This window comes from Patiria miniata, unplaced genomic scaffold (genome assembly GCF_015706575.1).
Source record: "Patiria miniata isolate m_02_andy unplaced genomic scaffold, ASM1570657v1 HiC_scaffold_3, whole genome shotgun sequence".
Taxonomy (NCBI): Eukaryota; Metazoa; Echinodermata; class Asteroidea; order Valvatida; family Asterinidae; genus Patiria; species Patiria miniata.
The window spans coordinates 13,996,565-14,015,068 of record NW_024037069.1 but is presented as its reverse complement, the minus strand read 5'-3'; the positions used below and the strand labels follow the sequence as shown (position 1 = coordinate 14,015,068).

At 40.5% G+C, this 18,504-nt stretch overlaps 1 protein-coding gene and 1 long non-coding RNA gene across 2 annotated transcripts; both read right to left on the bottom strand.

The window, feature by feature from the left end:
- Positions 1 to 3,730: 3,730 nt before the first annotated feature.
- Positions 3,731 to 13,959, bottom strand: LOC119736489 (hepatocyte growth factor receptor-like). The gene is made up of 10 exons (XM_038210505.1): positions 13,811 to 13,959; positions 13,255 to 13,431; positions 10,020 to 10,236; positions 7,940 to 8,095; positions 7,430 to 7,513; positions 6,698 to 6,876; positions 6,215 to 6,324; positions 5,661 to 5,823; positions 4,552 to 4,688; positions 3,731 to 4,199 (listed from the first exon to the last, which is right to left on the bottom strand). The coding sequence occupies exons 1-10, from the start codon at positions 13,955 to 13,957 to the stop codon at positions 4,100 to 4,102; spliced, it is 1,470 nt and encodes a 489-aa protein (XP_038066433.1). The 5' UTR covers positions 13,958 to 13,959; the 3' UTR covers positions 3,731 to 4,099.
- Positions 13,960 to 16,094: 2,135 nt separating this feature from the next.
- On the bottom strand, positions 16,095 to 17,040 carry LOC119738393. Its single transcript, XR_005272449.1, has 3 exons — positions 17,007 to 17,040; positions 16,451 to 16,605; positions 16,095 to 16,179 (listed from the first exon to the last, which is right to left on the bottom strand). It is a non-coding gene; the product is annotated as an uncharacterized LOC119738393 (long non-coding RNA).
- Between the last annotated feature and the right edge of the window lie 1,464 nt (positions 17,041 to 18,504).

The window sequence follows — 18,504 nt, the reverse complement described above, 5'->3', positions numbered from 1 at the left end:
ACTAAACAAAAAATACATGAACAAGTGAAAATGGTACCAAGTGTTTCACTTGCAAGGGGAGCTGTCGATATCAGTACTTTGTAAATTACACAACTTCTTTATTAGGCATTCCTAATCTAGAGAAAATGTATGGCTTAGCACAAATTTGTTTGGACATTAATTCTTTACAATCATACATGATGTTGAGCTCAGATGTTCAAGGGCGGAAATCGCTCCTTGAACGTGGCGGGACAGGTTTTTTTTCTCTCCCCGAAATTATATTACTCACAAAAAGTCACAGGCTGAACGGACAACTTTCCACTCGTAATGTTGCCATGGGGTATGGCAGCCATAGCGATAGACTTGAAATCAAGTCTGTAATGAGTGGTTTTAATCGCGTCCGCCGCAAGGGCGGATCCAGAACACAATTTTTTTGGGGGGGGGGGCAAAAAAAAGTTTGGTCCCCGAAAAAAGAGGGTCCAAAGAGTTCGTTTTCAGGGTGATTAGTTAAACTACAACAAACCACATGGGCCAAGAGGAGCTTACGTTTACAGTCGGCGCGCACTTCATTTTTTGAAGGGGATTTACAATTATTCGTAACAGTTTCAACTTCCATAATTACTTAAATATTACTCCTTTTATTCAAAGACAGTTGCAAAAGTACTAATATTATCTACAATGTTATACGCTTTTTTACTGTAATTTTAAAAACAGGACTGCCAAATAAAATGGAAACTTGAAAATGATAGTGTAATAATTACCCCCTTATTTGGTGTTTCTTCGTAAGCCAGATGGGCTACTATTGGCCCTCGCTATGGAAACGTAATGCATATGCATTGCAGTGGCTGCATATATGAATATTCGCTTGAAAACGTCTTAGTCAAGTCGTTAGACACAGACTGACCATGCCGCGCGTTAGTACATGACTTCTGCATGAACGGTTGTAGCGCTGACGTTGCATGAACGGCGGTGGTATGCGGATTTTGGCGCTGATCGATGACGGACATAAACCACTATAGTCTAACGACTCAGTGTCATCAAGTCTACCATAGCGATTGCGGGCCGGAGTGGGGCCGAATTTGTATAGGAGTAGCAAATTATATGACGTACGCAGGCAACATTGTGTATAACGTATACCGCATGAACCAACACGCACGTACAGCACATGTATGTGGGTAGGTGTACAAGAGCTTGGTCGAACCGACAAGAAAACCAAATTGGTTCTCAGCCACAAAGCGACGTATCAAAGAGGCTTTACCCTAAGACTCTGCCATGGTTGGTCACCCACCCATACTTACACATGAAAACATGGAGGGGACATTCGACATTGTGTCCCCCCGTTTTACCAAATTCATAAGGGGGACGTGTCCCCCTGTCCCCCCGGGATTTCCGCCCATGCGGATGTTCAGACATGCAAATCTTGAAGTACATATAACTTTTCTTCCCTTAAAACTATCAATGGAACCTCGAATCTCGAAAGGCATTGATTAAAGTCAGATTTTTGTTTACTATTGTTTTAGACAGATAGATAGATAGATAATCTTATTCGTCATGCAATCAATAAAGATACATGAAATTTGCTTTCCTGATGTACAGTCTAAAAACACCTATGATTAAAAATGACCATTACAACTCTAAAAACAACATACCATACGTTAATAAAAACTGATCACAACTGAAAGCATACAGACACATGTAAATATAATAACTCTATAAAACACCGGAAATTTGTGACTCAGTTAAAACCCCAGACAAGTAATCCCCCATAAACAGAGTATTTATACACTCCATCCCCTCAACCCATACCGAAAAACAACGATTTTGCAAATATATCGAAGATAAAACAAAGGTATTGGTTATACCTTTACCAAAAATAACCTTCGACGTTTTACATGATATTCAGTTTCTCACACCACTTTTATTCTCTCATGATTATAATACATATAATGTATGACCTTTTAGGTTCACCATAGATTTAGCTATTGCATTAAAGGAATATTAGAGTAGCCTCAGTCTGTTCATGCATGCCACTCGACCATGCTTGGCCGTGGATTATACTACTCTGTACGTATAGTGTTAATAAACCGATCATGAAGTGAAGGCTACAAGTCCAGAATATCCGGCGCCATCCTGGTAATAGTCAGAGCGACCGTAACGGCTTGAGAAAAGTTTACCAGTTTTGCATCTCGTTTGCAACTGGTAAGGTCGTCTGCATTCCCGCGCCATGAATAGTCTTGGTCCCAGACTGAATTGGATTGGATTCCCCTTTGGCAAGGGAGGTCGGTATCAACAACATGGATTTGATTCTTCTTGTTGACAGAGGCCTCCACGTCCACCGCCGCAGCAACCAAACGGCGTGTTTGAAGTGCTATACTCAAACCCTTTCCTTACATAGACTCGAATTTGCAACGGTCGCCGGCCACTTGCCCCCCCCCCCCTCCAAAAAAAAAACTTCAGCAGCTGGACCCGCTTTTGATTGTTAGAGACTAAAGCCTATAAAGACAACGGAAAATATTTCAGCCATCAAAGACACTCTATGACAGAAACTGCAAAAGAGGTGTAGCAATAAGTTTACATCTGATTACAATTAAAAGAAAAACCAATCAAAGCCATGCATTTCAAAAAATTGTAACAAGTGAAACAATTTCGCTTAGTAAAAACTAGCCTGTACAAAATAATAAGTCGCATCTCGCCAATGGTTCAACAGAATGGCATACGTTATTTTTACATCGCACTAGTTACTATAATGTTTAGCACAATTACGTACTATCACGTGATCACGTACCATAGCACTTGTCTAGTTGCCCATGCAGCTCAAATACCTAGCTATTAAACTAATACATAGCTAATTTAACATATCCACTGCAAGTTGAAATTCAGGATAAATTTGACAGGCAAAGAAAACTACATGATTGGTAGGCCTTATGTCATAATATAATAATAGGGAATAACAGTGTGAGGAGCCGGTCTTCACTGCGTGATAATGACCGGGTGTGGGGGTGACCGCTGTTAATGGACCGAGACGCAGTCAAGGTCCATTAACAGCGGTCACCCCCACACCCGGTCATTATCACGCAGTGAATACCGGATCCTCACACTGTTATTCCCATTAATAAATACCTTTATAACGAAATAAACAGTTAAAATGCTCTAATTTTGTGACTTTTTTCCGGCGATATTTCCAGACTTTTTTGTGTTCATGTTCATGGGCCATATTTTAGCTTAACAGCTATAACGACGTAAACTCAACAGAAACTGCTGCCGTAGCGAAACAAATTACAACAATGTTTTCATATCTTTACCTGATGGAGGAAGCTGAAATCTCGTTTACACATTCCTTGTGTCCGGAATTACAAAGATGCTTGGTTTAGGAAAGGTAAATATGTCGGTGGGTGAAGTGTTTCAAAGAAAATAAATCGTAGATCTACGCTTTCGTCGTAAACATCCTCAGTATATACTGCACTGCTGTACGATGTCGTTTCAAAACTTCCTTACGCGCGCGCACGCACGCATCCCTAGCAACTGTGTTGCGTACGCGCGCGTCAGTCTCACGCGATGGGGGATGAGCGCATGTGCAGTGCTCAATTGTTAAAAGCTACCGCAGGACTGTTACTATATTTTGACCAATCATTGGCTTGCATGGGGCTGAACGGGGCTTGCTCAATGCTGGTTCAGGGGCCATTTATTCGCTTGATCTTTGAAGCCGGTCCATTATCACTGTTAATGACCGGCCACGTGATCGAGTCTCGACCAATCAGAAACCATCAACTCTCCAAGGTATTTATTAATATATAATATAAAAACTGATTTAGCAGATACTAATCTCTATCTTGACAATTGGATAATATGGGGTGCTAATAATTTTACCCTTGCATATATATGTATTTTTATTCATCCTCATGCATTAGGTACTTGATTAATATGTATGTATGATAAGTAATATTACGCTTTATACGCTACATGGGCGTATTATAAAAAGCATAACAAGGCATATCAAATATTATCAAGGCCTAGGCTATAATGGTAAGAGCAAACAATCAGACGGTCGAGCTATAACTTTGCTGGTACCTTCTGTAATCACCACCGTCGGCTTTCCTATAGTGGCCCACTCTTCAATTCTTCACGCGTGGGTCACGAGTGGTTCCAGCTCCTGGACTATTTGACCGAAGGACCATCGCTTCTTTGCGGAGTCCAGCCAGCAGTGTCGCATGATGGCAGATCTAGACAAGACCAAGAAGAAAGTTAAACACCGTCAGCTCAGACTGGTGTTCTAGAGTCAATCAGATCTAATAGCATCAGGAGCGACTAAAGTCGACCCAGAGTGTAATGCTATTTAAATTTCAGACGAGCAAACTTTGTTTTCACTCTGGAGTCGTTTCGAACGACTGTAGCAGGCTTTTGTGTGAAGTCACTCCTAACTGTTCAAATCGTAGAAATAGTTTGGTTCATCGCGACACTGGAACGCCAGCCTGAAATAGATGTTATTATGTTGACAAGGTTAGAACTCGAACTGTAACTTTCATTTTTGATGGCAATTGTCAAATTGCATTGAACAGGAGTAGGGTTACTCACATCTTTGTAGGGCAAAACCTAGGTGGGTTCATACGCTGGCCTTGCTTGAGATACGAGTGCACGTCCCTGTTGTGAATATCAGGGTAGGGCGTTCGACCACGAGAAAACAGCTCCCACAGAAGTACCCCGTAGGACCACTGAGAGGAAGACATTTGAAAAAGGGATACATTTTGTTAAGTGCGGCAAGTCAGACGAGATTTTTTTCTTGTAAATTGGTTCAATATTTTAAACACTGTGACGACATCGGAACAGTGGGTCATTATTTCCCGAAATAAAATGAGGAAAAGCTATACGCCTGCAATTGAAGAAGGGACCGTGATTATTATTCACAATTGAACTGAGCCGCTCATACGTTTATTTTTCCCACTATTTGTATATCAAACAGTAGCCAAATATACAGGGGTCTTAAAGAACAAAAATGAACTCTCAAACCCCCTCTTTTTCACAGTCAAAAAAAAACATCGACGATATCGATACACACGTAGAGAGTATGCTTCATTTGCTTTTCAAAACCGAAAAAAAAATAATCTTTCCGATCGGATAAACATTCAGAGAAAGTACCGCTTGTTCATTTTGTCCACGGCGACTGACATTTGGACTGCCGCAATAAGAACACGGGCCGAAACTTGCATTTGTGAAAAAGGCTACCAAGTAGAGAGCAGAGACAGAGCAGCACAGTAAACATCCAAGAAGTTAACCAAGAGTCCTTTTCAGGACTACCATTACTTCCAAAAGAATATATGACCGTTGTTGCAAAAAATAAAAAACCAAATAAAGAAAGAAAGATTAAAACATCACAGAAAGCAAAACTACCCTCACCCCAAATCCATTACGGACAAATTGAAAAATCGCCACTTATTTCTAATCGATATTTGTGAGGTAAGCTGTGAAAAAGAAGGGGGTTGATGATTCGGGTTTTTTAGACACCCTATAGAACGATCTACGGCCGATATTCATACATCTGCCGGGTTGTTTTGTTTTGTTTTTCATTTAAAATATTTCATCAACAAGGATATGAAAACATTTAACACATATGAAACTATTTTCAACGAGCAATATTGATGAGTAATAGAAAACTATATAAAATGTAATAAGCAGTACAGACTTACCACATCCGTTTTGGTGTCATACACCTTACGTTCCATTGACTCTGGTGCCATCCATTTGATGGGTAACTTGGCATGTTTGTCCCCGCTGGTGTAGTAATCGGACTCGTCCAGATCTCTGGACAAGCCGAAATCCGCTATCTTTGCGACAAGCTTGTCATCCACCCTTGAATAAGGAGATTTATTTGGCTTAATTCCTGCGTATCCAACTAAAATATGGCGGAGTTTTGGCACACTTTGTGAAATATGCCGATCGATGTTAACAGGTGCTGATACAAACGGTGTAGATTTAATTATAACACGACACCTCCTGTGGTATCATATAAAAATATATAAACAATATTGCAACTTAATGTGGTTACATTGACCACTGACCAAATTTTCAGGTCAAAAGGTAGGAGATTTGAGAGAAAATTTACCAAAACTTTAACTTACTAAACTGCTCTTTCCTCACTGACATCAATACTGTGCTATTTTTAGGGGAAAAGAAACCGTAAAGTGTGATGCTCGTTAATGTATAATGGGGGCTTTTATTTGGTAAAACTTCATGATCTTACAGGCAGTTTCTCGCAGCTAAATCCCTGTGGACGAACTGTTGTTCTGCGAGGTACTCCATACCCAGGGCCACGTGATAGGCAAACATGGTCAGATGCGTGTGACTCAAGTTCTATAGAAAAACAGGAGACAAACGGAAGAGCGTGTTCCAATGACGCAAATAAAAGCAAATGCCAAAACGCAAAATTGTTATGTTAAACCAATATTTTCAAGATTGAAATTCTGATTGAAAGCTAGAGATCTAATCGCTATAAATTATGAAAATAACACACAAATAACTTTAGCTTTGGACTTTAGCTTTGGGTTAAGTTGATTTTGGATTCACGTCTTGCTAATTCTTTATCCTGGTTGGCTAAACACGGTCACGTGGGGGTTTACTAACACAAAAACGTAGTGAGTTTGTTTTCTGGTCAAATGTTGTACAAGTTTTAAAAGAGTGCAGTTTTGCTCGTGGATGTTAAGAATCAAGGGGGGAACAGATCTACCTGTTTTTGCTTCACTAAGAAAGATTTCAGGTCACCGTTTGCCATAAAGGGAATCACAATGAGTGGCTGACCCGATCGGTCAAAGGTCAAGCCAAGCAACTTCAGTACGTTGGGATGATTGAAGCTCTTCATTGACAATCCTTCCTTCAGGAATTGGACGACTTTGGGAGGATCTGGATCTGCGTTTGAATAGGTTATATTTTTAACCGAATGAGGGCGCTATACATATTCACATATTCTGGGCACCAACACACACACAAAATCATGTTTTGAAGCAGTAAAGTAACTTAACGGAAATCGTTAAAGAAAAAATAATAAAATTGTTGAGCTTTAGCAATTTGTAATACCATCGATTTACGTATATTTACATCCCTGAAATGGGGCCGTCAGAGCGCCCTCATTCGCCCAAGAATACGGTCACATGAGATGCATCACATTGTACTTAATTGACCCAAAGGGTTTATCAAAACAGGTCATTTGAAAGTATTTTCAATTTGTAAACTTCAGCACTCTTAGTCTGTTAGTATGTTTACATCATCGGCTTCCATGAAGATGTTTCTCAAATCCTAGTCATGGATGACTGAGCGCAATTGATTTCAAACAGTGACGAGCCCAAGACTTGCCGACCAAGCCTGGACTACCACCAGAATTCCGCTCGGATGTGGCAAATTGGAAACACTAAAATTACAGCTTGATAATAATGAGTAATTGGGACGATACATTGCCACATACCTTCTACCGTCTTAACGGCCACAATGCGTTGTTCTCCGGATGACCAATTGTTTAAGACGGCTCGATAAACTGTCCCAAAAGCACCTGGAAGAGCGAGTTATTGGGGTCAATAGTGGTGTATTTAATTACATGCATTAGTAAACAATGAAAAATAGGGAAATGAAAAACATGATAATTTGTATCCTTTCCATCAAATGATTGCTATGTCCTGCGCCAATTCAGCAGTTGATGCACCCAAATTTGTAGACGTAGCTGCACAACGGCAAAATCGAAAAGCGGGGGGGGGGGAGACTCACTTTTTTGAGGCTTGGGGTGCTTTTTTCCCTTTTTTCTTTCCTTTCTATGATATAGAGCTACTCCAAGCATACCCGTAAAGAGAAGAAGGTGGGTAAACAACAGCATCGATCTATACACGGTACATTTCTTCACTCCCGGTTAACAGTTTTAAAAAATCGACTTCTGAGTGGTGGGATCGGAAGCATGCCCCGTTGGTGTTCCTAATATGTTTACCCTGCCCGAGTTTATCCCCCATTTGTAACTGGCTGAACTTGATCTGTGCGTCCTCGGCCCCAATTCCCGGATGAAGATGATGGACGTTGGCGGCGCTCGTCCCTGCCGATGTCGGGAGCTCCAGTTGCTGCCCATCCGACTCAGACGTCGTATTTTCTGTGTGTAAGAACATGTTTCAGATTTAATACTGTTTATTTAAGACAATCTTTTTGAGATATTGCGGACACAATGGAGGGCGCTATTTAATTTAATTAAACTCTTTTTCTGTTAATAGCACCTTCGCATTGTAATTTCTCACTAAATGTTCAGTAGCTTGGAACACACAGTACAGAAGAAAGAGGAAAAAGCTTCGAATTAAATATCCACATTGAAATGAAATAAGATACATATTTTTTTCTTTATGAGATATGATTCCGGTTTCATTTCTGAAAAACAAATCCACGAAAACAAAATATCACACGAAGTGGCCTTTTCAGGATGTCACTGTTTAGTTTAATTCGTCATATTTTTTTATATTTTAAAATGACTTCCGTGTGAGATTGTACGTTGTACAAAACAACACTGAACTTTTTATTGCATGTTGCACAGTTGAATTACACAACATATAGACCTGGTAGACAAGGGCAGTAATAAGTTTATAATTTAATTTAAACGAGTAGAACATTTATGTACAAAATGGCTGATCATAAAAAACCATTTTTTTGTTTTTCATTTCAAGTACAACGTCTTGGCTATAACTCCTGATATTTTGTCCTTCCTTTCCTTAGTTTGTAAATCTGAAGAAAAATCGCGTAAGTGAAACAAACAAGACTTGCCTAATCGAGCTGTATCCGAAAGTCTTGACTTACCTCAGCTATAGTCGGTCAGTCGGTCACATGACATGTGATGACTTCATCGTGAAGGCAATTTATGTCTATATTAACCCCGATCTAGGTACATAACAAGTTACAACCATATCGGACATATAGATCCCTAGATAAAGGCATTTGAATATGACATCACATGACATTTCATCATGACGTCACATTAATTTACATCTATAACAAATCCCGGTACGGGTAAACACCACGTTACAACCCAATCAGACCTATTATATAAGGTGTCTCAAAATAAAATAAATCCAATTTTAAATGTAAATTGTCAGAAATTTACTGAATATTGCAGAAAGAGGAAACTACAGGGGAAAAGGCCAGGACGTATCCTTTACCAAACGATATTAGTTTTATTGCACATTGTCATTGTCTCTATGAAAGAGGCCAGAATCAGCACTGTGATAGGTTAGGTCACTAGAAAAATGATGATAGGGACAATGATATTGTGCTTCACTGGTGGACAAAAGTTAGCCATTTTTTTGGCGTTCGTGAGATATTGCGATAATCTTCTTTTTTAAATGGATAATCTACATAAACGTTTATAAATCACATAATGTCGTCATGATGACGTTTTTGTACCTCAATTTTCCTCTATAAAACATTTCTCCATAATTACGAGCATGAAAAGTTTCAACACAATCGACCTCGTAGTTCTGCAGATATAGGCCATTAAAATACACCTTTACACCTTTATGTTGTCATCACATGACACGTCATCATGATGTCACTTGTCCAGACACAAACTTTACTATCGCTTTAATGGCATGTCTATGTTAAGTTTCATCTGCACATGACTTAGTTCAATGGCCAAAGAGGCCTCCAGAAAAGACCAGTAAAAAGTCTATGGTATTTGGGATAGATGGCCTAAGAAAAAATGGAAAACAATAGCAAAGATTTTTCTGCAACGCTGCGGAAAATCCGAACAATCAGGAGAAAAACATAGGCTGTTCCGCAGAAGTTGCGAAAAAGCAAAAAAGAAATCTTAACGAAAACAAAAATCCGTTTCGAAATATCCGGTCAGAAATAGCCAACTAGCCCTTCCTCTAAGAATTATCGCTCTTAATCCACACCAGGCTACACAAAAAAAAGTGTTGTCAACTCAAACATTGATGTGAAAGGCTAGCATCATTCCTAGCCAATGTAGGAGTCCTTATATAATAAGAGTTACAGAAACTCAAGAAAAAACAAATGAAGTCACAGTAACTCACCCATTCTTAGATCCTCCGCTTGCTCTACTTTCTCCATCTTTATCAAGATGGCTCCGATCTCCTTCTGTTTGCCCCTCAGCTTACGATATAGGAAGAGAGCCAGTGCCACGAGAGCCAGCGCTACGGCCGCGGCAGCGATGCCTATGTACAAAGCGATCTCTACACTGGTAATGTATCTGACGTAGCCGATGAAAAAATAGTGTCGGCTGTGTAGTACCTGCGATGCAACGATAACGAACGAAAAAGACTGGAGTAGGACATGAACTTCTGACCTCTGGAATTTCGTAATTGTTAGTACGGCAGGAAAAATGGGTTCCCATGCACCCCCTAAAATAAAATTCCAAGATGATTTTTTAGAATCCCTAGGACATCGGATTAAAGAATGTTGATGTTGCCAGCGAACAAAAATGTCCCATGATGCCCTAATTTGCATATTTCCAAGATGGCCGCCGTGCGAATAATTAAAACACTAAGTGTCATATGTCAGTGACTAATGAGCCGATTTTGATCATCTTAGTGTCAAAATGATGGGTTTTTGGGATGCTGAATCGATTTTCGAGGTTTCTATAATAGCGGGAGGTCAAGGTCACGTGTTAGGCGAAAGTCAAGGTTATCTTGGTAAAAAAAAATGCGTCATTTTCATTTTCCCACCGGCATTATTTTGTACCGTTGCTCCCATAGATATGGTGATTGAGGTCTACTTATTTCCTTACAAATTTTCCACATTATCCCAACTACCAAATCCATTTAATAAAAAAAAACATGTGGCATTTTATTTTGGAGTTATGTCTCAATATTTGACCCCACCCCCTAAGTTTTGGATATTGAACCAATATTATGACAATCTTAAAATATGGCCAGTGGTTAAAAAACTCACCGTTATATTGATCTTTTAGGGTCATGGAATCGATTGATGGGGGTTTAGAAGTAATCGGAGGTAATTTTCTGGCTCCAAAGACAGGGGGTCAAGGGCATTTTATTTTAAAAAATAATTCTTTGTTTTCATTTTCCGACAAAGTGTCCAATTCCCATTGATATGGTAATAAAAGCTTATTGTTCAGAATTTTTCTTATTAACCGAAAGACATTTTTATGTCAACAATTATGATTAATCTTGATCTTGTAGGTCATAAGATGTCGAGGTCTTCATTATTGTGTTAAGGTCAGCTTCAAGGTCATAGGACGGGAGAAATAAGTACAACTTAGCGCACAGACCTCGTTGCAAGTGATGAACATTATTACTTCAGTAACTCCTGAATCGGTCATTACAGAACGACTATTGAGCTATTTATAACAAGTGACGTTGTGGCGAAGTCTAAGGGACAGAGTCTCAGAATTCATGAAAACATCATCTAGGTCAATCTCCATATAGTCAGGTGGCTTAGATCTAATTTTCGTCAAGATCGTGACCGACTGGTCCAAAGCACCAAACTTGGCAGATAGATTCTTATAGACCTAGAGAAGATATTTAGAAGGGGTGACACCCGAAATTCTTTTGGGAAGGGTGCCTAATTTGCATAAATCGTTAATCCCTGCCGTGTAATATATTTATTCCAATATTTGGGTATATTTTTATATAAATTGGGCTAACAAGTAAGGTGAAGGGTTGCCTAACATGGAAGACTGGAACAAGTTCAAGGAAATTCCCAAAATTATTGTTGAGAAAACGTTTTGGCTTAGACAAAATTATTGTAAACAACAATAATCTCTAATTTGGGGGGATTTTGTTGAACTTGTTCAAGTCCCCACGTTACCCTTCCCGTAGTAGCCCAATTTACGGACACCACATTTTCTCCCCTTGTTTGGTCTTTTGGGCCAAACATCAAGATGATATCAATTTTCACATGATTTCCCACTTATTTTTGTTAGGTTAACTATGTCAGTAAGTACCTTTGTGAATTTGAAGCTCATCAATACCCACGTTTGGCGAGACTAGTTGATGATATCTGAGGAAAAGGTAAATGCGCGTAACTTTTGGGTAAAATAGTAGTCATTTTGGTGATTTACTATGTCCTCTTAATTATTCAGTCACTTACATGCTTTACAAAATGTTATTGAAGTAAGAATATGCAAGTAGAATCACCAAAATACACTTTTCAAAAAAATAAAAAAAATAAAAATATACCCAAATATGGGGAAAATATATTACACGGCAGGGATTAACGATTTATGCAAATTAGGCCCCCTTCCCAAAAGAATTTCAGGTGTCACCCCTTCTTAATATCTTCTCTAGGTCTATAAGAATCTATCTGCCAAGTTTGGTGCTTTGGACCAGTCGGTCACGATTCCGACCATATGCCACCTGACTAATAGCCTCCTATACCGCTTGCTACTTCGCTCTCTTGCTGGCCCCCTTCATTTTCAGCAGCATCAGTGTCCAACGGATCTACGAGTGATGGGTGCAAGATAGGGCCAATTGACCAGACAGGCTCCAGTACCCCTTCAACTGTCTTCAGCCACGTACCCTATAGACCCTCATCATACGGTTGGGAGCCTCAAAATTAGTGTCAGCAGCACGCCTGCAGCTGGCCGGCCAGACGGTGGTTGGCGCGCTGCACATGAGGAATGAGTGAGTTATGGTAGGGAGGCAGGCGGACCATGTCAACCTTCCACTTGAAGTTAAGCTTGTGGTCCTCTCCCTCAGCAGCTTGCTCCTCACAGTCTCACGCGCTCTATCAACTACTAAGATTGGCTTGGTATAGCCGTGGGATTGATTATATGAGCTGCTGAAAACATCTATCCATTTGCACAAGTACGTACACTAGTTTGCATCGGTTGCAATGTGTTATCAACACTCCAGACTCTTCAACCACGTAGTATTAAATAGGACTGAGAACTAGACAAGGGCAACATAAGAAGCTCCAAGATGTCTGCGCCCCCCTGCTGTATGGGCCAATAATGACTGACCAATATGAAGTCCATACATATCAACTTCCTCAGTGGTAGAAATGGAAAAACAGTCCTATTGTTAACCCTTGCTCACTAACTGTCCATCCACTTGACCAACAAAATTTGCAAATAGTGAAGTGTATTGGGGGAGTTTATTAAAATTTGGAAACCAATATATTATGAGTATAGCGTCATTCTAATTTGTGATATACATGTGTAGCAGCAGGTACTTCACTTAACCAGTTAGTCCGTTTACTGCCCCAATCCACCCAAGCAAAGTATGGTTTTTTCATCAGGGATCAGTGTAGTACATGTGCTAATGGACTAAACAATAGACATGTACTCACATATACAGCAGGCAGTTCTACGCTGGTCCGGTTCCCCTGATAGTCTAGGGGCTCTGGTTCCAGCTCTGGAGCCTCACATGTCAAGATGGAGCTGTCAAAGACTTCAACGCTACATTTCTGAGTGCCGATAAACACTCGCACCTCCGTCGAAGTCTGCGCATTATTTAGGTCACTTCCCTGGATGCGGTCAGTTATCATGACAACAAGAAGAGAACAATGTTGGGAGAACCTAACCACTCACACATAAATGTTTTACTCATTTTGATGAGGGTATATTTTTAAGTATTAAAACTTTTTCATTAAACTGAGTCACCGTTTAAAATACGTAAGTGTTCCCCCAGTAACTACAGCAGAAAATTTGGCACTGATAGTTATCATATCTCAAGGACTAGCAACAAAGTTTGGCTTATGCAAAAGGATCTCCAACTAGGAATCCTGTGTTTACGGAAATAGCACAACATTTCTGTGGTATAAGTGATATCTTAAGCGCCGTAGGCTGTAGCGGAGCCATGAAATTCGGTCGTCGTCGTCGCAAATAAATTAAGGTTGTACCTACCCTTATTGTGATCTTGGTGCCATCCAGCTCAAGGATGTTACCCTCTCCTATGAAGAGATCAAAGACAGGGTCCGGCACGAAATCAAACTGGAAGCCTGGGGGCGCTTGGTTCTCTGACCACCTCAGCAGACTGGCCACGCCTGCCATGATGAAACCTATGATGGGTGAGGGCGCTGTTTGGCGCTTGCTGCGGCCACTAAGCCTGACTTCGTCGCTGAGGGCTGAGCTTAAGTCTGGAGTCTCACAGGTCATGTTGGTGTCACTGATAGCTTGGCATGGCTACGAAGGCGGAATAAAACAAAGCAACTAAAACAAAAGAGGGCATTTTGGAAAGTTAACCCAAACCTAGAAACACTGCTAAACCAAACACCATACAACATCTGTTAAAATGACAAGCCTGCTCAGTGTAGCAAGATCCATCAGTCAGAAATCTCAAGGCCAAACTGCCTCAGAGTCCGTGGTTTCCGATTGTCAACGCATAACTGTAGCAAATGGAATACAACTTTACCTTCTGAAATGTCAAGGTTGTGTCGCCATCCGTTTCCAGTGTGCTGATTATCTGTGGGGTCTGTATCTGTAGGAAGTTACGACCAGTCACATACACTGTTCGGCCACCCCTGTGCACAAACAAAATCAGTATCTTATATCTGTTTTTGTCCTTCGCCGACGTGTGTCATAAACACTCTATACTCGGTGTTTACAGAGGACTTCCAAGAAAAAATCACAAGCTTGCTCAAGTGGGACTTGAACCCACGACCTCCTGCTTAGTGGTGCAGATGTCATACCACTAGGCCACTGAGTTTTCTGGGGTTGACTGGGTTGTTCAAATGTTGTCTGAGGGCTTCAGAATGTTTTAGGTGTACATTGTATACCATCATGTGTACCAAATAAGTCTGACTAAAACACACTTATCGCACTTACGACATGACACTCCTTCGTGGGTTGATATCAGTGATATTTGGGTTGGGTTTATAGGTGAAATCTGCTTCTGATCGTCTCTGAGCACTGTCAAATGTCAAGAAGACCCTCCCTGCATCGCCCACGTAAGAATTTGTGGTGCGACACACCACTGCCTCCTTGCTTAGACTAAGGGAAACAAGATTTTAAAATAACATTACAATGGAATACGACAATTTTAAAACATCTGAGGTGTTTCAACGGCCAAGAAACAAATTTGCAAAACACTAAAAATGTTCGCTAGTCCAAACAGCTTGTTAAAAAGGAATGAAGTGATGCATGCATGGGCTCTGTTAACAAAACGCCTCTTTTAAGCCGTCTTTACAATGAATACGAAGCAGTCTCGAGAAGGCAAAGCTTTTGTTTTGCTGGGAATTTGGCAAAGCTATTAGAGTTTACTCATTCTTGGCTAATTTGTCCCCGTCTTCAACTTCAGTCAGGCTCCAGCGCGGCGTCCCCTGACTTGACAGACGCCAGTGAACTATTGGGTTGTTTCCTGCTATATAGACGCCAGATTTTGTCTCACGAGGCCAATGGATGTATTTTCACCGGATTTGAACCTAGCAGGATTCACAAGACTCTTGGGCTTGAGATGAAGACCAAACTGGAGACAAAGGCGGGGGTTTGTCAACCTCCAAAGCCTCACCTTTCCCTGTTGATTCGACAAGTCACGTCGTCTGCAACCATTGCTTGGATGTCCCTGCCTGTGTTTAGGTCCGTTCCTACGATGGTGACCACTGTACCACCATCGGCGGGACCAACACTCGGACTGAAGCTAGTAATCATAGGATCCTGTCAACAAAACAACTAAATTTTAAAAATGTTTTGAAAAATGTTTGACATACCAAAAAAAAGGTCACGTGCTCATCAAACAAGGGGGAAATTGAATAAGCCCATACTTTAAACGGAATGTTCAGCTGAAGGATAAAATTGAGAATTCAGATTTGAATCGTTCACCTTCAGAATGTTGTTCTCATGCTCGACCGACTGAGCTATCCTGTCTTATGTTGGCAGTTACCCATTTTTTCAATATTTTTGTTCATGGGGTGCTTGTACATGTGTCACATAGCAAGGGTCAAGGGATCCAGATTTAATTAGGCAAAACGTTCATGTACCAATTCAAATGTTTGAACATTTAACCAACACTTTTCAAAGGCTGTCCTCTGACCCAGTATGTGTGTGTTGCACTTCATAATATTATGCATTGATGAATCCATACAACCATAGAGGCTCGGGCAGTTTGGGACGGTACAGGAAGTTATACGGGTTATTTATCCAAACTTACCGTATAAGTGAACATAACGTCCCCTGTGCTTGTCAAGTCCGTGCTGTCTGGAGGCGCAACAGGGGCGACGGAGATTGTGATAGGTTGAGAATCACCTAGGCTCATTGCTGTAGTCCTACAACGTACACTGTAATGAACGGATTTGGATTAAGTCAGGGTTACGTTCCATTAATTGTATGCAAACAACGCAAACGTTGCCAGCGATGACCATTTGATAAAGAACTACTCAAGTTAATGTAAATGTATTTAATGAACTACTGAGAATTTATAAGGCGCACAGTATCTGGAGGACAATTTGAATGCGCCGGTCACTAGCAAATCACTGTGGTTCAAATGACTGTGGTTTAAACATGTAACAGCTCATTTTTGTCAGGTACAAATTCAAACCAATCAGATACCTTCGTCCAGTGATGTACTGGTCACCGAACCCAGTCAGATCACATGACTGTTGACCGATCATCACGCTGCGGACGTCTTCAAATCTTCGGCCAATGTTGGTTCCTGTAATTTCGATGATGGTGTTGCCTTCTATTGGTCCCGTTGCAGGCTCAACCTGTGAAATTCAAAAAATCAAATATATGTATGACAAATGTTGTCAACAAAACTTACCCGAAAGGTAAACCTTTTTAACTACTTGATTTACATCTACAGATATAAAATGTTCATCTCCTTGATGCACATATCATATCAGTTTGTTGTCATTGTATCAAATCAGATCCAAATTTAACCTACTAGCATCTATACTATGTATAGGCAGGGCGGATTGGGTCGGTACAGGGAGTAACAGGCGAGGCGGGTTGGGGCGGTACAGGGAGTAACCGGTGAGGTAGTCTGGGGCGAAGTACAGGGAGTAACAGGCAGGGTGGTTTGCGGTGGTACAATTAAACCATGGAGCTATTAAACACATTGTTTGATGGTTAAACATAGAAAACAATTGATAGAATTGAATGTAACCTTCTGTAGAGCAGGTGCAGGGCAGGGGTTACTGGGGTCGTGGGCTCCACTGCTACACATAGCATCATCTCTGAATGCGCACTGACTACCACACCATCGGCACTCCAGCTCAGGTCTCGCTGTTTCGTTGGACAGACAGCGACTACAGTCCTGTCGATCCACATCGCACTTGTAGAGTGTCACTGTAAAGATCAAGGTGCATGGAGAGGAGACTTCAGTAAATCTATAGACCTCATTTTTGTTATCACATTTTGAATGGCATATGAGCCAATGCCTGTGCACTAAATACTTCCACTGAAATTTACGTCAAACTTGAGACGCAGTCATTGTGACAATATTTTGAGGCGTTCGAATATTAACCCACTTTCATATTAAAACACCACGTGTTCAGTTTGGGATAACATGACAGATAAATGCAAAATATTTGACAGAATGCGATTAAAAAGCTAACAGATTGTCTTTTAACTTGTAAAAATGTACATTTATGGGGTTTTTTAAATATCAAAAACAACTTGAATTACATCAATATAGACCCCACGAAATTAGGTATGTGACATTCGCACTACAGGCTGATTATTAGTTTTTTTAAGTTCAGTTGCCGTATTTTCCCGAAATGTTCGTTTGCTGTACAGTATATTCCTCAGATTTTATACAGCATTGTGGACAACCTTTTTTTCTAGTAAAGGAGGCCTATTTATTGTCCACAATATTCTCCAGTTAGTTCTTACTGATATAATGGCTACAAACAAAATTTTATGGAATTTTACATCCGGGAGATGGATTTTGCATCCGGAAGATGACAAACTAGTTCCCTCGGCTTCGCCTCTGGAACTAGTTTGTCAACTTTTAATACCTCAGGGAGCTATAACGATGTCCACCCTCAAACCATGTTATATAAATATAACATGGATTGAGGGTGGACCCACATCGGTTTGAGGCGATATCCCATTAGAAAACAAAATTTCCGAAAATATCGGTTTCATGAGTAAATTAAAGTACATTCTTCCATCGTTCATTCTGCGTATACTGTTCAAGACAAGGCACTTACATGTACATGATCAGGAACAAGTTACACTTTTTTACGATCCCATAACCCTACAGCGTTTAAAGTTGATCAGGAAATGGTTACACACTGGTCCAGCAGCTTAGCTTATCAATAAAACGTCAAATGATTTTTGAGGATGTATTTTTTCGAGGGGGAGAAGGGGGACCGGCAATCACCCGCTCTGTTCATAGAAATGACCGCCGAACATTTATAGCAATATAGCGTTAAATTCCTGAACAAAGCTCCGATATTTGTCCTTTTTACTCCCTTTTTTAAAGTTTTGACTCAAAACAATATTTACGATTGCGAACAACAGTCTGGTATTATGTCTTGTTTAAAACCTGTCGTTGATAATGGGCGTGCATACCTATGTGAATCCGCAATACCTATGTTTCCCAATACATATGTTCCCCATAACGATTACCCTAACCCCAACCCTAACCTTTAGGATTT